This window comes from Phlebotomus argentipes, unplaced genomic scaffold (assembly GCF_947086385.1).
Source record: "Phlebotomus argentipes unplaced genomic scaffold, Phlebotomus argentipes genome assembly contig_2, whole genome shotgun sequence".
In the NCBI taxonomy this organism is placed as follows: domain Eukaryota; kingdom Metazoa; phylum Arthropoda; class Insecta; order Diptera; family Psychodidae; genus Phlebotomus; species Phlebotomus argentipes.
The window spans coordinates 10,000,001-10,021,804 of record NW_026776162.1 but is presented as its reverse complement, the minus strand read 5'-3'; the positions used below and the strand labels follow the sequence as shown (position 1 = coordinate 10,021,804).

Genomic DNA, 21,804 nt, shown 5'->3' with positions numbered 1-21,804 from the left:
CAAAATTCCTTGCAAAGTTTTCTGCCAGATACACTTAATATATTCAGGTCTCATCACAAAGAGAGTCTCAAACTGATGATGCGGTACATTTCCTCTGTTTATCAGGCATTGCGAAAATCACGGCATCAATACAGTCAACAAACGAAGAGTTGTATTTGCGTCTAATTGCTGCTCTTTCCGCGCGAAATACCAGACTTCGTCGTGAATTGCAAATCCCATTAGTGTGATTCTCAGAGGCGTATTTTCCCGCAGCCAGGAAAAAGTTTTCTCTGCAAAGAAAAAGAGAGTGCGACAATTTTAGTTGGAACAAAGAGACTCTCAAACTTTGGCGGGTAAACGCACTTTATTGGCCTGAAAGTCGATGTCTTCATGAGCCTCAGCTGTCTTATCATCTTTTCCCCCTTTTTGGGCATTTTCCATGGACTTTTCCTCTCTCACTCTGTTCAAGCCGGCGTGTGTGTGCGCTGCGGCCGAGTCAATGGCAACGGATTTTCACAGCGCGGTTCGGTTGAAAAATGTAAAATTAGCTTTAATAAATGGCGCTTAGTGGCGGCTCTGCAAATCGCGGGCCAAGCACGATTGCCGGAGCTTCGCCTGTCCACCATCGATCGCACTTTGTTAGTTAGGTTAAGACATCAGTGGTCCGCAGAACGTCTGAAGCGTTTCTGAGAGGATAGAGGAGCATTTCGAAGAAGCAAAAATTGTGTGTATTTGTTGCACAACTGAGAAGAAAGATCTTTTGTCCGCTCAATTTTCACTCTTCGCGGAGATCAGTTCAATTGGTGGTTTTTCAATTTTTTGTGAAGGATTCTCCGGTGAATTTGGGTGGATTTTTCGCGCAAGATCTAAGTGAACTGGTGTGAATTTGTGTGTGTTAGCGACAAATTGTCCGCAGAGGAAATCAATCAATTGAGGAAATTCCCTGAGAGACACTGAAATTCTTGAGTGTGAATCGGAAGTCAGTGCGTGTGCAGATTGACCACGCTTTTGTGCAACTCCGCACGACCCTCAGCCAGCTGCGGCAATTGGATTTAAATCGGTGAAAGGCATCAGGAAAAGTCCAGGAGAGCGAGATGGCGGAAACGGAGGAAACATATGAGACGGAAGTGCGCCGAACGGTGGTGCGCAAGAGCTTCAAAATACAGGAAGTGAGTATATGGAAAGAATCCCTTTTGTAGCTCCCCAATAAAAAGCCCCAATTGGGGGCGCCGCTCAGGAGGCTCTCGGGCGCCCCGCAGAAAAAGATACGCCCCCGCGCGACACTCTTTGCAATCTCTCCGCTCTTTTTCCCTATATTTTTATCACAATTGTGAGATTTATGTAACACATCATGCGGCATCTTCAACTGTTGACTCGAAGCCTATTGAATTGTGCGGATTGTTTAGTGAGATGTTCCTCTCTTCTTCAAAGATGTGTTTTTTCATCGTCTTTCCTTCTCTGTGCCTCAATAATGTCGGAAAAATACATATAAACACAAGAGTATTTTGCAAGATTGAAAATTCTAACGGATTTGTGAAGTGCTGGGTCAAAACTCAGATTAATTTTAGACATCAACTCGCAACGTCTCTCGAAACTAAATGACATGGGAAAACTTATGTGAAAATTCTATGGCTCAACACAGAATTTCTCATTGTTCACTTTTGCACACAGAGAGCAGAGATTTTGAGAGACAATGCATCTGGCAAATCGCGACTTCAGCAGCCTAATCTCGCAGACGGATTACAAAATGTATCTAAAATTGGATTAGTCTTCCTCCTTGCCATCTCGGTCATCGCGAAACAAGCACACACAACGATCAACTTGAGGAAACGCAAATGATGTCGAAAGTGGCGAATGATTTATACGTATTAATTCATAACCCGCGAGCACAAAACTCTGCACTAAAGAGCAAATTATTCCACCACACGACGACCCACAGACTGAGGTGAAGAGGAAGATGGAGAGAAAAACAAAAAACTTGTTGATTTCCCCAAAAACTTCCAAGACCACTGACAAGGTCAGTGTGGAAAAATTCATTGGGAAAAATTCTGCAAAGGAAATGTGGGAAAAATATCTTGGCAAGGAATTTTTATAACGCCAATCGTCACGAATGCCAAAGAAGTAATTTGGTTTTTTGGGAATGAGATGACGACAAAAAAAAATTTCCCTGTGCCAGAAAAATATCAATGAATTAATTACTTTATTTGCCGAGAGGAGGAAAGAAAATGAGGTTATACACTTCAACCCGCGAAATTTATTTCATTCACCAAAAGTGCGAAGATATTTCACAAGCTTTTACATTTCTTAACACTTGTACTTCACATTAAATGGGCATTTAATGAAATAAATACGATTAAAATGTCTTGTAAGTGTAAAATTGATAAAAGCAATGAGAGAAATTCTTAATTGCAACATTTTCTGCTGTAAAATTCTGATCAAACGTTCATTTTCATTACTTGAAAATGAGTAATTACATCGAATGTCGCAATTTTCCTACGTTTAAAGTAGCTAATGAACTAGAATTGGTTACTAACTAAGCAAAGAAACATTTTTCAAGACGAAATTTTAATCAATTTGTAGTTTTTCGACACAAAATAGACAAATATTCCCAGTTTGAACCCAAATTTGACGATTTTTAGGAGTTATTTAATCGTCAAAATCTGTTTAAATCAATCACATAACCTAAAAAAGCAATAAAACCATAATATCTGCCCCTTGACTTTTGCTATCTTTAGTGTTTTAATATGTTTTTCTGCAAAATCTTCATTGACATTTATTTGAGGAAGTAAATACAGTATTTCTTCACCATGACATGCATTTATATAAAGCATTTATTTACTTGAGAGATTTTGGTTGATCAATTAAATCAATCAAATTAATGCAGCGAATGTTCGCATGAACAGCGCACAAATCACGACACAAGAGCGACTAAAGCTCATAAAATTGCCACATGGAAATGATGAATCTTCATCGAAAGCGCCGAAAATTGCCACTAATCATGCACCCACCCAATAAAGGCCGCGCACAATTTTGGGCGAATGGCGCAAATTTATGTATGACAACAAATTTGCGACAGAACTGCGCTCTCGGCCATACAATTAAACATACGTGATTGGGATTCACAGTCTCCGGAGATTAATTTTAGACTGTCGTCATTTTTTTCTCTCTCTCTTCCTCCCCTCGCTGTCCATCTCACTTGCTCCCATTGCACATAAATAACGCACATTCTGCAAAGTAGAAAATTTTCAATTTAAAATTTTTGGCAAGTGAGCTGTACAGCAAAATTTCTGTCCAATTTATTTGTTTGTACAGTTTTTGCGTACAAATAGACACAGGGACAGGATGTGAGTTGCAACGACAGCAGAACTTGTCGCGGAGATGAGCTTTCCATGAGCTTAATTATCTGGCTTTCCCAGCGAGGCCAACTCTCAGTCACGCGACGGGGGAGCTTTTTGCCCCGCGGGAAAAATAAGGGAAAACACATAATATTCATCAAACATCACCGCACAGTGACAGAGTGATGCTGAGTGAGTCATGTTTCTCTGGTGGACGGAAAAAAATTCCTTGAAATTCCGAAATCCGCTCCTCCTACAGGAACCGTGATAATGAACATCAGTTTACAACATATTGCCTTCATCTCGATGTGTGTACAGCCCAAGATCATAGTGGGAAACGTCAGAGAAAGACGTCATTCATAGAGACGCGTCTCGAGACGCTGCAGAGTGGAACTGGGAAGGAATTTTTGAAAGAATACACACCAGAGTGAACCATTCTTGCGAGGCACTTTCTGTGCGCCCACAAAGATCTGGGCAAATATCAAGCAGCGACAAAGGGTTGCTTATATTGGGGATGGAGTGTCACTCAACTCGAGATGCGTAGAAAATCTAAAGTGCATCGCGATGCATTTATTGAATTTCTCTGAGCTGAAAAGCTTGAAAACACCGCAATGAATAGACAAAATTGCTTAAATACTTATTCGCTTAATACTTATTAAAACTTTGTGACAATGGAAAAACTTTCTAATTTTTGCCAAAACGAGAACCTCTAGAATATCTAAAACCATAAAATGTTCTTTAATCATTCAGTATTAATAAGTTCTTCTTAAAGTTTAGGACAATTATCTTTTTACACCCATAAAATACATGTGTCTTACACAATCTTCTATTTAAGTTTTTGCCCTTTAGTTGCCAAAATTTATCTCATTTTTCACCCTTTCTCTAAATTCCGCACAGAATCGATCATTTGTGATCCTATTTTCTAAGATGTTTGAATTTTGAATGAAACTCTGTAGCTCTGAAAATCAAAATTAGCAACCTCTTGGCGGCAATTTTGGGAATGTGCTTGCCGAGAGGGATGAAAGGTCGCGGGTCACAATGTCTCTTTTCACCGCTGCGACTGACCCAACATAATGTGTATAATATGTTGCACAATAGAAAGTGATTTTGCAGTCATCGCCCAACATTCAAAGCTAATGACCGCTTCAATGCATCGTTAGTCACAGCGAGATAATCAACTCTTCATTAAGAATTAATTATTTTATTTATAGTCGCCACGATATGAGAGAAAAACACACACACGGTTGGAAAAGAGAAGAGAATCATGCGGAGGAGAATTTCATGCAATCAGCGACATGTCGATATAATGTTATGCTAAAATAATGCAGAATATATTTACTTATGATGGCACACACAGACACACAATTGATGTGCCAGCAATCATTGCGCAACCGTACAAGGAATTCCATCAGCAGAAAAATCCATATGCAGGTGAAGTGCATTATTCTCAATGGTCGTTGCATAAAATGAGTGAAAACTGTGCTAATTATAAAATTGATTTTACTTTGGAAACTTGCGAACTTTTCATCCGGAAATTGTTCCTCAATGTTCCTGGCGGTGTTATTTTTGAGAATTCAAAATTAGTTTCTCATATTGTATCAAAAAGTTGTTTTTACTCTCCTGGGCGTCTCACTATACAGTGAAACACACAAATATTTACACACCTCGTGAACTTCTCTCTTTCATGGATTATGGATAGATGTTCTCGGAATTTTTTCTTTCAACACTTTCTGCGGTTTGTTCAAAACAATTTGTTCTCGAGAACAGATTAAAAATTGATAAATTCAAACACGAAAAGTGTTTGCAAGAAGAATTAAAATTGCATGACGCGTCGTGTAATTTACTGGATCATAAACATATATATTTATTGGTAAAATTGATGAAAAGAACATTGAGACAACCCATAATTTATCTGTGTTCAATTTCAATTAATCGAACAGCATCTAACATATCACGTTATGTCGAATAATTATAGATTGCTGAATATTGCATTTTCTATGCAGTCTTATGTATTTTTAGACTAAACTATTTATAAGATGTGGATAAATTTTGGAGTAACTGACATGTGTTATTTATAAATTTTGGCTCAAAACTTTATATTGCAAATCATATAAATTCATATCATTAGTGCGATTGCATTAAGTGGGAAAAAATTTCAATTTTTCACTATGAAAAATCTCACTGAATTTGCTCCCAATTTGCAAATGATTTACCGCATCTTTCCTTTCACTTTCTGTTGCCATTAAAATGCCTGGCAAATTTTTACAAGTCGCAATTTGTACAAGCATTTAGGAGTGCGACTGTGCCTTCACAGAAATATGTGATCACTTTTTCACCTTGAACCGAGGAATTTCGATTGTCGGCTGGCGTAAATAAAAATAAATTATCAACACGGAGAGAGCTTTTGGCCAACATTGGACTTCTCTCAGCATACAAAATCTTGATAGAGAGCAAAGCGGAATTTCCCTTTATGCATGCCGAACAGCAGCACTGAAGACACAGTGAATTCTCAATGGGAAGTCTTTAACAATGAAAAAGCACAAAGGAGCCAAAGGATGCTGTCTATAGTTGAGCATGACATCAAAATAGCAGTCTCTCGTGCAAGAAAATGCACTTTTCAACAAAGCTTTCTTTATGGCAGTTTGCAGGAGAACATTGCATTTGCTGGACGAATAAAGGCGTTTTCGTGTAAATTTCATCTTGTAGTGAAATGTATGACTTTCAATACTGCCTCTTGTCATCATATATTATTCACGAAAAAGCTATAGGAGTAGAGAATAACACGCACAAATGCTAAATTTAGTTCAACAATTAAAAATAGATGAGATCGTGGAGAGTTTGAGCCAACTACACACGGATATTAAATTGTACATTAAAGAATAAATTCACTAAGATGATCTTTCACATGGGCAAGGATGCTCTTTGTGTGTCTCTCCCGAACGACGAAACATTTGAGGATCTTCCGACCGATTGAAGGAAGAAAGAAATGTTATTCATGTTTAATATAAATAAACAGGTGGTGAATCGCTTGGCCCAATATTTATCACACACTATTTCAAATCTCTCAGAATTTATTCAGAATGCCTGTTCCTGGTCGACGACTGTCTAACAAATGCCAGTCAGATGTTGGCGAAATTTTCCGCTCTCTCGAAGAAGAAGAGAAAGACGGAGAAAAATTCAATCGCATTTTCGCATTATTCATGACGGTGAAAATTGTATATATTGCTTTGACAAATCGATCTTCAATCTTATGGAAAATTTACGGATTAGTCTTTTCCGGCAAGTCACTTGACCTCACTTTCCTGGCTGAATATATCATAACTCGTGCAGGAAAGTGGACAAATAGTCAATATTACTCATTTACTACGTCGAATTTACGTCACGAGCAATATTTCAGTGACAATCATGCAAGCTTCTAGTCTAGAACATTGCGTCAGAAGTAATGAGGCTGATGAGTGAGGATCATATTCAATTTATGACGAATAACGATATTTGCGCGCGTGTTAAATGACTAACAAAAACGCCCATTCTTCGGACATCCTTTCTGCATTTCATGTATCATTATTATTGCTGTGAAATTCTCCTTCAAGCCAAATATTAAATACAACAGTAAATGTCACGCTATTTCAGCATCGATAAACATTTCTTATAGATGAATTATATGTATTTAAGTAGGTTTATTTTCCATAGAAAAAAGCAACAGTTTTATTTCTACAGATACAAAAATCTCAAGAAACTCTTAAACACTTGAGCATTTTTCTGTGGAATCTGCAAAATTCCAGAAGCCTGAAAAGTGTGAAGGAAATATACATATATAAGCGAAAACAGTAGTAATTATTTTCGGAAGTAGTGAAATGTTTTCAGGCCATGCGAGTGAGATGAAGAGAGGTGAAAAAAGCGAGATGCTCTTTTTTCTAGTCAGTTGTTGAGTTGTAAAAATATTAATGTGAATTTCCCACTGGCACTTTTCGTGATTAGCGAAAAGCCAGCGCGGAGAATTTATGTCGTGGTATATAATCGAATACATCCACACAGAAAATTTTCACACTTGGTGTGATCCATTCACTCCAACAAGAGAGCCAACCAACCTCTCCTGTGTGTTTATTTTTCTTTTGGCTTTTCAGACGTTTTCACGAAAATTTTAAAGCGCGTTTTATTAATATGCGAAACTCTCATCCAAGAATACTCACATGGATACACTCAAGCCACGGCGGCACACGGTTAATAAATGACTTCAGTGTGACTCCGAGTGTGGAAGGTGCAAGGACTCGAGATTGGAAAATTGCGGAAGAACTCGTGCTCTGTGATCAAGCAAGGGCTTTTCTCTCTGTCTCTTGCTGGGAAATGCCTGTGAATTGTACAATACTTGCTGGAAAATTGCCACCCGTTTGATCAACTTTTGTCCATTTGTGGTGAGAATTTTCGGCTCCGCGAGTTACAGGGATTTTCCCACCCACAATGGATGATACACAAAAGGTTATTGTGTGACAGAGAGCAAGACTTGGTGTGAGGAAATTCGTAATTAAAGTTGGAAAAGTGACCCTCTGCGGATGTGGGTGGTGTGACACAGAGTGACAAAATAATATAAAACTCCCCGTTTGTGTCTTCTGGGGGTGGTTTTTGCAGCCCACAGAGCAGCCAAAACTCCTACACTTTGTATCCAGTAATAGTGACAAACTATTGAGTGCAGCAGTTCCAGTATTTGCAGAAATTTTCAGTGGGAAATTCCACATTTGGGACGCTCGAGAAGAGCCACACACAAGCGAGAGTTGCAAGGGAGTTTTGGACGACAAATGGGCACATTTTAGCAGCAAATTCATCAACTTCTGCAACATAGTGTGTGAGGGATTAAATGGGAGTTGCATAATATGGGTGTGGCAATTGAGTGAAATATAGAAAGAAAGTTTTCTCAGTTGAGTGAAGAAATTAATGTCATCTCGTCCACACGCCGTGGTTGCACCGAAATTAACAATAATTTATCATCAAGATGGAATACTTGACAGAATGGAGACGGGAAACGACGACGAGAAAAACAATCCAAAAGGTTTGTAATATGTTGGTTATCCCTCGAAAACTTTCAGACATCAAGCGTCACGCAAAATCTGGGGAAGATGTTCTTCTACTGTTCCGTTTGGCATGAGAGGAGGAAAGCAAAAGAAGAAGAAAAAAAAGAGTGTAATCTTGCGGGAAAAGTCCGCCGTGTCTATATTTAAGCACTGATTTTACAAGTGCCGTGATGAACTCCTTCAATGCCATCGCAATTGTGAAGGCAGAAAAACAGACAAAATTTATTTATGCTGAAGAATTTGTCAACGTGATCACTTCTTTATCGCCCAGCCTCATTGGATTGTGGCGCGAAACGACATTTGTTTATATCAAGGGGTTGATCAATTAGCGCTATGAATAGCAATTTATCATTCGCTTTTGAAACTATTTCTCACATTATATTCAGTCAACATGATGTTTCTGGGGTTTTTCGCAGTTTTCACGGGCTTTAAACTTGTATTTTCTCGCTCCTTTCTGGCCACGTTTCGAGCAAAAGCTGTCCAAATAGTGAGAGAGCAAAGACAAATCGATTGGAGAGTCATTGAGGCCAGAGTTAATTAATTTCAATTCACTAAAAATACAAGAGGCCATATGGATTGCCCGAAGCAATCGATTCTTGGAACTTATAGGAGATATTGACTAAGACTAGCACTAATCTTTGATGTATTGTAAGTACATTTTCCTTCCTTATGATTACTCTTCTATTTTTACCGCACGTTGTTTTCCCAACATTTTTTTCTTCCCTCTACAAATTCGAAGGCATTTTTAGAGCCACGTGGGGGGAAAAAGCCTTTCCAAATTTCCACTCATTTCTCCATACACATTCTCCCGGATTCAAACTCAACCGCGCACAGCGAGTGGCTTTTGGATCATTTGGACGTTGTGTCGATTTCTGAATCTGGGTTAATTATACTAAAAAACTAAACAGTGTAACTCTTTTTCAACATTTCTAAATATCCTACACATTCTGCCGAGCATCTCACGATCGCTGATGTCTGTCACTTGAGATTCTCTCACTTCCGACATTCCCTCTATTTTGAGCCTGGAAAAAGACTTCGCGCGGTTCATTGCACCTTTTTCCCCCAAAAACTCCAACCGCCCAAAATACCTCCAACCGCGTGCACTATAAAACTTTATAAGAGTGTATTTTCACTAACAGCATCGCCGTCTGGCTGTCATTCCATTTTTCCATTCACTTCCAATTTCACCATCTGGATGATGTGAATTTCCCGGGAAATTTGTTTATATGATTCGGGCAAACAACAAGAGTCGAGTGAATACTTCTCACCATTGTCCACAGAATAAACAGGATGGATGAAAAACAGTGTGCAAATACGATTTGAGCGCATAAAGGCAATCCTTTGTACATTTTCGCTCGTAATAATCCTGCGTCATTGTGGGAAAGCGCTTATATGTTTAATATGGTAGAATTTCATATGTTGAAACCACTGGAAAAGTTTGCTTTTTTCATAATGGCCCTTCATTAAAAAGTTCACTATATGCAGTGAATTTTAATTAGTAAAATTTGTACAAATTGTTATTTTGATAAAATTAATTTTTCAGTTGAAAAGTACTTTAAAATAGGCGAAAATATTGATTTTCTCAAGAATTTTCTAGGGAGGAAATCAATTCAGGCTCTTATCAATAAGTAACTAGCAATTATTTCTAATTATCCTTTTGCCTTAAGATTTCTCTTCACCACAAAAACCACTTCCAGACGTCAAAATATCAATATTGATCAGAGAATCAAATTGGATAAAGTTTAACTCCTTGTTTCGCGTGGTTTATCAAAGAAATTTCACACGCGAAACTTTCCTGCGGGACTTCAAAGTGGCCAAAAGTGAAGTTCACCTCAAGCTCTCGTGTTTTTCTCTGACAACTTTGTGTGACATGTCAAATTCACACTTCAAGCTTTTCTGGGTTCAAGCTGTCTGTGTCAGTGGAATAGAATGTTTCGCCTTTGCTGAAAGGTTGATGTTTCACTAAATTATGGGCATTCTTTTGCGAATTTCAGAGCAAAAGAGCGAATCGTTGACCGCAATTTTCTCTCAAAAAAAAATCCCGCGCGCGCGCTTTTGATTTTGAAAATATGAGTGGAAAATGCAATCTCTCTGGCAATCCTCGAAAGGTAATTATTCCGACTCTATATAATCTATTTCGACAATAAATGGCTTTCACTCGGTGCACCTTCAAAAGTCACCCTCTCCTTGAGATGACTTAAAATTAAATCTCGTCGTGTTGAAAGTAAGAGGATTGCCAAAATATTCTGCGTCGGTAAATTATAATCACACAACGAGATGCTAAATTGTCACTAATTACCAGTGAAGGGCATGTTGGATTCCCTTGTGACTTTTCCTATATAAAACATCGCACATGAGAAGGCGTGTGTAATAAAATTACGCTCAAGTCTCAAGACGCTATATAAAGTCAACTTTTAGGGATGCAAATGTGTGAAAATTTTCCAATTGAATAATCCCAGAATGGCTGACTTTTATTTGTCACTTCCGGAGAATTTTAAAGACAATATTTTCCTTCCGTTATCCTTCCTTCCCCAACCTTGAGAGAGAGAGAGAGAAGCAATGAAAATATTTTCCTTTCTATCTTGATTATTGCGTTTCAACACCTTGGCAAGTGCCTGAAAAAATATCCATCTCGCAAGCTTAAATTTAATGCACCAATTAAGGATGTTTCCTCGCTGAAAAAGCTCACGCCTCGCGAGGATAATCAATTCCCCCTTTTTAGTATTCATTGTGGGTAATTTTCACAACTTTCCTGAGCATAATGTCATCACCCAAAAACCCGGTGTTTATCTCTTGCTGCGGTTATTTACCTTTTCCCCATGGTAAACACTCGGATGTGAAGCAATTTACATTTGAATGACAGTGCGATAAAAATTTCATCAGTGTTAATAATTTTGCATTGTTTTATGGCCACAGTGAAAATTCACACATTTTCCACACATTGTCTCGCCTTCTTCTCTAATTCTTCGCTGATTATCTGAGGAAATTTTGAATGAAAAGCTATCTTTTCAAGGGGTTTTTCTATACTGCCTGGAATAAGAAGTGCATTTGAGACAATAGTGCGCTTTTGTGTGAACATCTTCAAGTCTCTGAAGCGCACATTGTTTGCCCGAGAGCCGCGAGTGTTCTGAGTCTTCCGCTGAACATACGGTCGGGTTATAAATAATTCAGTCGAAATAAACGACGATGATCTCCAAGTATAGACCTTTGGGTGAATGCCAAGAAGCTGGGTTGCGCGAACTTACTTGCGCGACGTGGAAAATTCAGTGAATTTCCACAGAAAAAAAAACTTCAACTCAGGCTTCAACGATCGCGCCGCCATCCCGTGAAGTGGGGAAGATTAATGCTTCTTCTGCCACTCGTAGACATTCTCCTATCACAGAAATCACAAATAAACCACCCTCTGGCGACTCGACAATCATGACCACGAAAAAGTACACATTCGTGTGACATTCGCCGTTCTTTTCCATGGCGCAGAGGAAAAAAGATTGAATGAATGACAAGAATTAAGTGCACACGAGACAAGTTTAATCTTCCCAATGGGGAATTATTTCTGCTCTCGACAGCTGCTTTTGCCCACGGCGTGTAAAGTTTGCCATTCACTCCCCCGAAGCACACTCACGAGAGCCGCGTGATGATGAAAGCTCAGCTGATCCGCGGATGGATTGCACACACGACGACCAAGGTGATGTGCGTCTCTGCAATATGTTAATCAATTGCCAGAAAATACTCATTAAGATCCGCTGCTTCTGCTGCACAATTAATGGCTTGAGAATGTCATCAGGACATCCCATTTGCAACTTTGTGAATAATGTCTGTTGAAAATTGAACAGCTTTGTTGAGCGTTAATTAAGTGATACATATGTACATATGTAATGAAGAACGATTGAAGCTGAAAGTGTTCTCGCAAATTAATGTGCTGCTTCTTTGAGAGGAAAGACATTTCGAAACAGCATTCAATGGCATTGAAAAGCTTTTCTTCCCCGCAATCAATGCACAAATCAAGCCTTTGACAGAGAATTTCCCTTTGAAGTGCGCAAACGGAAAGTGTCCTTCCAGGAAACAAGATGGGCTTTTGAGGTCAATTAATCCAGTTTGAAATCAAATTTTATTTACCACTGAGACAAAGACAATCAAAGCAGCTTTTCACCTTCGAGGGTTTCTGGCAAAGGAAATGAATGATTTCTCAATATGACAAATATAGCACGACATAATAAGTGGATGAGGGTGTTTGATGGACCATCTTGAGTCCTGAGTGGGTGCCAAGGAACATAAAATCCATCTGCTGAAGCATTTCGCTGTGACTTTCCAACGCTGAGCAATAAAAACTGCACAATGAAGAAGAAAGATTCGCCCGTGGACATAAAAATCCTTTGCCACTGAGAAATTTCCCACGAGTCGCATCACTCTCAACACACCTCGAACTGTCCTGTCAAGGGGGAGATAATACAGTCAGAAGTGGTGTACAGCTCAGAGGAATTGTTCGAAAACTCACAATCTTCCTTTCCTCAGTGCTTCTTTTATTCAAAAATTATCCCAATTCTTCTGATTGCTCTCGATTTTTACGCAGAATCGATCATAAAAATTATTTTCTAGGTTATGTAAGTAAAAAAGCATTTTTAAATGGATTTTTGCAGAAATATTAAATGGAAACTTAAGAGATTCAATAAAATTTGGGAATTCATGTGGAAACAGACTACAAATTGCTTGTTGTACATGTTTAAGACTTATTATCTCCCCCTTGGCCCTATAATCAGAGACTTTGCACACACGTTCTCAGGGTGACTCTGCAATTAGCATTACATGAGCGCATAAATTCCAGGGAAGGGAATTTACAAAGGCTCTGCGGAAATTACTTGGTCCATTTTCCGCTTGAGCATGTGTTTCTGCGTCAAGTGGTTGGTTATTGTTAGCATCGGCAATGAAAGAATTTCACCTTGATCTCCGTGAATGCTTTTAAGTTCATTTGCTCTCTCAAACCTTTCGAATTCTCTATACAACAATTACAGATCCCGCGGCATGTTTGCTCAAATCACAAAGTGAACACTTGTGATTTCGCACATATTTACCCTTTCTGGTTTTGTGGACAATGTGTGGCAGTTTTCTTTTGATGGGCAGCAAAAGGTCTTCCTCCAGCACCTCGACATTGCTATTAATACGACCTGGTTTTAAAGCTATCAAGATGAGGGAAGTCAATTTCCTCCACATCCGCTTACCCAATTAATACATTGTGGCGGTTAGTTTCCCGTGAAGATAAAACAGAGTAGATTTTGGTGGGAATTACAAGCAACTTACTTTCGGTTTATGGCAAATATCTCAACGCAAAATTGTGTAACTCTACCCAGAGTTACAATTACCTAATAACAAAGTTAATATTTGTATATGATCTCTGGCGTTTAACATCAAGATAATGACCATATAAAAAAAGAGATTGTGCATATCTGCTCGTGTTTGCTTAACACGAGAAACGCTGAAGAAAATTTCGAGCAAAGGACTTCTTTTTTTGCTGCTCTTTATTTTTGGATAAATTGACAGGAAATCATGTAATCACAAGGTGTGTGTGTACAGTTCATGAATAAAAGAACAGCGCGTAATTGCAGGTGTGGGCACAATTTTCCACCTGTCATGAATATCTTTCTTTCATCCACCAAAACCGCGTCATGTTTTAATGCCAAACGACTTTCTTCCATTTGACGCTATTATAGTGCTTCATTTCTGATGCCTTCGTATAAATGCAGATCATCATAGGAGTGTGAAATTAATGGCCCAGTAAAGGCGGTACATAACATTGCAAATTAATACAAGTGATGCTCAGAGAAAACCATACCGAATAATATCCACACTGCCCTATATTTCTGAGTGAGAGCTCTATCAAAATTTATAATTACTTTAGCGAAATTGTATATTCTTTTTCAACTTTTACTGACTCTGGAGAAAAAAAAACAGTGGGTAAACGGAATATGGAAAGGTCATTGGGTCGATGCGGAGTCGCAAAAGTCTCTTTCCTGTGGAGTTTATTAAAAACATCAATTTAATCACTCATAAAAATAGTAGACTTTTGAATTATTCATACAACAATCTTTGGTTTTGCACATCGACGGGTGAATAGAAAACTATGAAGATTATTTATCGTTTACGCCGAACAGTTTTTCTAAGAAAATTGTCTGAAAAATTGCTGATTTTCCTAAAGTGTTCTTAAACTTTGAATTATTGTAATACTTTACGTGTCTTTCAACTTTTTCACTTGAAAACTTCTTAGAGAAGTTGATTTTTAGATCTTATTTGGATAAAATGTACTCAAAGACTAATAAAAAACCTCTTTGAAAAGTAATATTTTCAGTTATTTCACTGACATTGTTATATTTTATTAAAAAATTCCAATAAAAGTCATTAAAAGCAACTGAAAAAATCGAGAAAATAATTATTGCAGAGAATTTTTAGCACTCTAATGATCGATTTGATGGTATTTTGAGGTAAATTTGACGAATTTCTGAAAAATTGTTTGACTATTAATCCTTTTGATAGTTTTCAATTCACCCGTCGACATGGAATAAATCAATTTTCGGAAAACAGACCTTCTAACTCTCTGGGCAAATATTTCTCCGGGGGCATCGCGATTCCATGGGAAATGTACACTTTTAAGCACAAAATACGCCTCGTCTTACCATGTGTCTGCCGTTTGCCAGAAGGCCAAACAAGGTGGGAAAATCACCACATGCAACCAAGGAGTATGTATTTTTGTTGTTTGTTGGGGTTCTCGTACAGGAGGCGACAAGCGACCATTTTAAGAAGAAGAAGATGTATAGTTAAATTTGTGTTTCGCGGTGAAGTGAATTCGCGGGAATTTAAATTTAAACAATTCTTTTTTTCACGGATTTTCATTATTTTATTCAAGTTGTGAATGTTTGTATTTTCTTTTGCTCCTGTGAAGCCGCCCACCCTTTTTTCCTATACATATTCGCCCTTCTCTCCTTCTCAATTAAGTGATTATTTTGGTAAATTATTTTGTTTCTAATTCTCTGCTTCACATAAGTATTTAAGACATCTTTTGAATATCTGCTGCAGTCCACATTTTCATTAATAAATTCACACGTGTCTCTTAGAACATTTTTTTTTTCACTTTAAAAGTGAGATGAAAATCGTGGAATCTTGGAAGTAAAATTCAACTTTCTCGCAAAAATTAATGAAATCCATATAGAGTTATTGAATATTATAAAAAAAAATAACTTATCAATCGATTGATCTTCCACTGTCTCCTCATAATCCGAAATAATTTCGATTGTGTTGTCGAAGAGCATGTCTACTTCCGATTCTTTGTCACTTCCGGCTTCATCGCGGATCACATCATTCAGCTCTTCATCCTCGTCTCTCAAGACTGCAGTTCTCTCCTCAAACTCATCTCCATTACCGCAGGGCATGATCTTTGCGTAGGAATGATCCCCTGTGAAATACGAGAGCACATTTAAGTCAATCAATTTACACATATTTCTATTCTGAAACTTACATAGAATTGCAATCTCTGGGTTGAGAGATTGGATGAGGTCCAGACTCGCCTCTGGATGAGCCCGGCTCAGCTCTGGAGATGTCCCAACTTTCGTCGGGAAAACTGAAAATTATTATAGATGAAATAATAAAAAAGAACAACCTGCATTGTATATAAATCATTACCTCCCTTCTTCAATCTCCTTCTGCACTTCCACTCTCCCTGCAGAGCTCGGGAAGTGGGGTGGAAATCGTCAGGCAGGAAGTGGTCAGAGCACACTCTGATGATCTTCTTCTCAATACCTGACGACTTCTTCAAGATTTTCCTCCACTTCCTCACCACCTTCTCACTCTCGTGGTGTGGGAGTTGGTGGAAGGAGACGTGGGGATTACATCCCTGGATATTCTCACAGCCAATTGCACTGCAATTCATTTTTCTTCAACTTTTGCACAGAAAATTGACAATTAGAACGTGCGAAATGAATGAACAGTTGGTTTATTGTGACTTCGCGCGAAAAGAAGTCACGATGAAAAATAGTATGATCGAAATAACGGCCGAATTTTTCGCTAAAACCTAACCTCAAATAGACGATGTCGCCTCCTGTACGAGAACCCCAACAAACAACAAAAATACATACTCCTTGACATGCAACAGCCAAGAAGCGCCCTCGATGCTTTTCAACACGAGTTCGCCTCTGTGAAAATCAATATAGAAGGTGCAAAATGTATGGTTGTTTCTCTCTGTTCCCCTCTTAAGCCCTAACAATCTGCCAAAGTGGAAGCGGAATGGCGAGCGTTTTAAGACCATTTACGGCATGTTGTGCGACATCGTGCCGTTTCTTTCTACAGCCACAGCTCTTGTTACAGCATTCGGCATTTGCCTCGGTCGTCATTTTAATTTCAGACAACGTCTAGGTGAAAAGAGGTTCGGTCTTCTTGTATTTTGGCTCAATATTCCATCAATCACAGTCAATTTCTGCATCAAATTGCACCCATTCGCGACCATTGTGACGATCTGTGTGCAAAAGTGTTGAGTTTGTGGCTAAATAGTGGGCATATTTCGTGTGAGGTTTTCATTAATCGCGGTGAATTGGTGACAGAGTTCTGTAATTGATCCCAATTGACTGGAGAAACATCCCGGAAAATAGCATTCTCGCATCAACTATTGATTCTATGGTGTGTATAAACAAACCCTGAAGCACTCAAAGCCACGACAACAGTGGAAAATTCACGGAAAAAGCCGTAGGAAAAGCACTGAGTGACCAGTTGAGAAGCCCAGCCCATGTTTTTTCTCTCATTGACAGTTCCTTACCACATATGACGTCATTCTCCATTTATATATTCTCTTCTCAGACGCTTTTTGTCAATATCACACACTCTTGTGCTTAGTCAAATGATAGAAAGAGAGGAAAACTCACCCACTGATCACGATTTATATCGATTTGTGAGCATGCTGGGAATGTTTTGGCAAAATCTGCTGCCCAGATAAATGCACATGTAAATGCTCTCGTGTGTTTGGGAGAATCGAGGTCAGTGAATTGTTACTATGTATGTTCCTAATTATTGTCAAATACCGCGCGCCATTCACTTTTTCCCATTTGGAGCGCATTTGTCCAATCGAATGGAATTCTCCAGATAGAAGCATAATTAAACTTGACGAGGGAGTGGAAAATGGGCATTTATAAGGTAAAGCATGAGCACGACAACCTCTATATAAATTATTCTTAATTAAATACAGAAGAAAAGAGCGTCACTCTGGGATTGGTTTTCATCAGCAATTACAGTGCGAATTGGAGTGTTTACCAACTATTTTTTATCAGGCCGTTATGTCACAGAGAGTAGTGTCTTTTATGGTATTTTATGAGCAGCATTATCAAGTGTCTCAGTCGTCTCAGTGTGGTTGAATAACGTGAAATAACATCTCTTAATTCCAATGGAGACATTCTCAGTGGAAATGTTTGCATTGATTTCTCAGCCACTTCATTGAAGCATCCTCGTTAAAATTACACTTTTATCGAGTGACTGATAAAAATCCTTGAGCAATTATCTTTCTTTTATATCACAAATGGGTTAAAAAATATTGATAATTTTCAGTGGCACAAGGTTATCATTGAATGTCTGTTTAGTCACAATGCAAACTCTGCAGATGGCGAATGATTTCGCGCGCATTTCTTGTAGATGAAAATCCTCTTTCTCACACTCTTTTTCCTCTCATTTATTATGTGCTTTAATACACTAATTTTTGAAATCATCACAAATGAGCAGAAGCAAAAAAAAGTATTGTTAATTTTCTCCCACATTATTATTATTTTTCTTCAAGTGCTTGTTGACATCAGAGATCGGCGCATTGTGGAGAAGAAAATGCAGAAGAAATTTCCCTCTGCAAATTGAAAACACTAATTATGGAAGTTATAATATTGTGAATTTACAGCGCACGTGAAAGCAATATTGTGGCCTTTTCATTTGTTAAATACACCATCCATTTTCACTTGATTTTATCGGGAAACCGGCGTGAATTTTCACTCCAAAGATGCGCAAATCTCGTGTACTTTGAGAGAGATGTTGACAATCATGATGTCTATTTGACCACGTAATTTATTCATAAAAGCTCAATGAGGCGAAATAAATATAAGTATAAATGAATTGGATGGGCAATTGCTGTGGTGTATTTATAAACATGTCGTATTTATTATGTAAATATTGGTAGAAAATACTTATGCAAGACTTTCCTTTTAATTAACATTACAACTCGAAAGCCACTCCGCCATCCATATCGTCCACATGAAATACAAATATTATTCTGTCCATCCACAATTACTTCACTCTCTTATCTCTCCTTCTCGCCATTTCCATTTTTCTTTCGATCTTGGCAACGCGCGGCCGAAAGTGTTGTACTCTTATTATTTCTTTGCCGAGCAAGAAAGAGAGACGATCTGTTTTGTGTTGATTTATCACGACGCGCGGAGACTTTCACCATTGATAGTGTGTGCGATTTGAGGGGAAAAAAAATTGTGCCTTACGTGTACAAACTATTGATTATATGGCAGCCAATTGCTGGAAAGTTGAATGCATTGGTCGGCCTGAGACAGGCGCGTCTCTCGTGCCCAGACGACTCCCACGGCGCGACGCGGAAGCGGAGCCTCCAGACCGGGTGTCTTGCTGAGGAAATTGCGCCGCGCTCTGTGTCACGAAGGCGCACACAAAGCGCTGAAGCACAGCTGAGAGACAGGCCGAAGACAATGGACGCTGAAGACATGTTCTTCCCTATAACTTTATATTGTATCTGGCCGTGTCATCAGGAATTACTATTCCTTTGTTCTCTCTGCTTTGCGAGATAGAAAACCATCGCGCAACAATGGGACGTCGAATGTTAATGCAATGGACTCTCGTGAATGCAAAAAAAAACAGAAGTTGCCTCAACCGAAGGGAAAAGACAATTAACTTGAGACTTTTGGGCAAGAGAGTTTTAATATTTTACCACTCGACAATGGGAAAAATATCTTTCCGACAATTTCGCCAAAGCACAACCCGTTCCTCTGCTTGAATACTTTTGTGGCTTCTCGCAAATGCCCATAAATAATGCCTCAAGACTCTCTCAAACGGTGTCACGCGGGAACTTTCCAATGCTGAAGCAAAACAATCGATATAGATTTCATTTCCATGATGCCCTCCAAAGGGTCATTTGGAGCTCAAGAACGCTTTTGTAGCGTAAAATGTCTTGGGAAATCCATTGATCTGTGATTTTCCACTCGAATGCAATATATAGAGATTATATTCTCTGTGTTTTCTGTGCATTAAGCCAAGAAGAGTGGCTCAAAGAGAGGGAGATTAAGAGTGGCTTTGATGTGAAAATTGGCAAATGCATTAGCACTTTAGTGTCTTCTCGAGAGACACAAACACATAATGCATTTTCACGGTCACACCAGAGATGATTGGCATCATCACAACCTTCCCAAAATGCCCCCCCCCCCCCCCCCCCCCCCTGAAAAAGCATAATTTTCATGAATGAATAAATGCTCTCACTTTAACAGTTAATTGACGATGGCAAAAGTGGCAGCGCATAATTTGTCTGCGCGATGCCGAAGAAAATTACAATATTGGCAGCACAATGACGTTCCCATTGATTTTTGAGTTTAGTGGAACGAAAAACTGTTGCGTGTTTTTCTCCTTTTCGCCAAGTTATCAAGTTTAAATCTTGTTTTTTGTTATTTCTCTGGCGCACATAATTTGACAAAATCAATTTTCTCCCCACAGACTTCTTCAACAACGAAAACAACAACTATGACAACACCTGCGAAGCTGTATGGCAAAGATCTGAGTGAATACGATGAGGTGGATGTGGATGAACTCTTGGCGCAATTGTCGCCAGAGGAGATAAAAATATTGGCAAAGGAAGTCGATCCGGATGTGAGTTTAATGTCACGGTCAAGGTTTTCGCACTGTCTTTACGCTAAACTTGTGGTTTTTCGTCTCTTTGTGTAGGACAATTTTCTGCCGCCGAACCAGAGGTGCAATTATGAGTGCGAGAAAGAGCCAACGGGGCCGCTGAATCGCAAGAAGCTCATCGAGCACATCAACAAACAGGCCCTGGAGACGCCGGATGTGCCCGAATTGGAGCCCTATGTCAAGGGGACAGTTCGTGGCAAGAAGGTGAGATGGAAATTCAACTCAAGGGGAAGATATTGTGGTCAGAAGTGGTGTACAGCTCAGCCAAGGGCTCAGAATTTGCAATATTCAATTCACTGATGCTTTGAAGTTCAGAAAGTTCAATTTTTGCTAACCAGAACTGAATCTTGATTTATTTTTCTAGGTTATGTTACTTAAAATAGAAATTCTTGCACTGTAAATAATATTATAATAATTTTATTGATAGATTTAAGCATTTGTATTCAAAGAAAATCGTAATTCTGGAAGTTATGTGGTAAAAAATAGTGCTAAAGTCAAACATAACCTCAATTTCTTTCACTTAACAGCTGCAATTTTGAGCTGAAAAGATTCTAATTTCGATTCTTGAAGAACATACAGTGTTATTCTAAGATTTATCATTGAAAAAGATCCCTTAAAATGCATTTAGAGGAAGAAAATCATGAAATATTGTCTGAATACTACAGTTAAGGTTAAGGTTAAGGTTGTGAGTTAGATTTCAGTTAGTTTCTAGTCAATTTTCAGTGTGATAAAACCACAATCAGTTGCGAATTTGATGAATTATTCTTTTCTGAGTCTTTTGAGAATTGTTAGGATTTTTTCATGAGAATTGTGGAAGTGATGTACAGATTTTATCCACACAATCTCTCCCTTGATTTGACCACTAGACGTTTTTCGTGCTATTTTTAAGATCGCCACAATGTTTACATTATTGCATAAGCGAATATCGGCTCGTGCTTCGACTCTGTTGTTGCATAACGCCTGGCAATCAAACAGTTTAAGGACAGTTAGATAAAGTATAGTAACTGCAAGTGGTGATTAGAGAGGAACAATTAAGTGCTGCAGCAATGAATCGCGACGTAATTGTCATCCATGTCCGGATGGAAGAGCGATAAAATGAGGGGGAAAAGTTTTCTCATTTGGCTAATCGAAGTTCCGTGTCTTTTGCAGTGGATGCCGCCCCCGCCGGAGGAGAAGGTGCGAGAGGCTGAGGAGCAGATTGCCATTGATTTGGGTGATGAGTACGAACATGCTCTCAATGATGCCACTCAGGAGGAAATAATCGATTTGGCTGGTAAGAGAGAAGAAGAGCGAAGAAGGTTGAGAAGAAGGGAAGAAAATGCCTGAAATTTCCTCTCGCTTTTTCAGCTATTTTGGGTTTCCATTCGATGATGAATCAGGATCAGTACCACGCGTCGTTGCTGAACAAGGGTCAGCCAATCGGCTTGGGCTGGGATGGCATCACAAAGGCCAGTGCACAGAAGCTGTTCCCGAATGAGCCGCCAAATGACACAGAC

General features: G+C 38.8%; 1 protein-coding gene across 13 annotated transcripts in view; it reads left to right on the top strand.

Moving 5' to 3' along the window:
• The first annotated feature begins 618 nt into the window (after positions 1-618).
• The window catches only part of LOC132265308 (tropomodulin), a 28,484-nt gene continuing 7,298 nt past the window's right edge, over positions 619-21,804 (top strand). For 4 of the 13 annotated variants that reach the window (XR_009468569.1, XR_009468567.1, XR_009468568.1 and 1 more), the window contains exons 1-5: positions 620-1,148; positions 20,117-20,269; positions 20,345-20,512; positions 21,458-21,581; positions 21,656-21,804. The exon at positions 21,656-21,804 is cut by the window's right edge and continues 72 nt beyond it. Coding sequence is in view for 6 of the 13 variants with exons in the window: in XM_059765902.1 (XP_059621885.1) it covers positions 1,074-1,148; positions 20,117-20,269; positions 20,345-20,512; positions 21,458-21,581; positions 21,656-21,804 (669 nt within the window). In the remaining 7 variants the exon portion in view is untranslated. Of the gene's footprint in view, positions 1,149-7,648; positions 8,359-16,763; positions 17,039-20,116; positions 20,270-20,344; positions 20,513-21,457; positions 21,582-21,655 lie in introns of those variants that run through there. The other 9 variants (XR_009468564.1, XR_009468565.1, XR_009468566.1 and 6 more) reach the window with 5 other exon arrangements.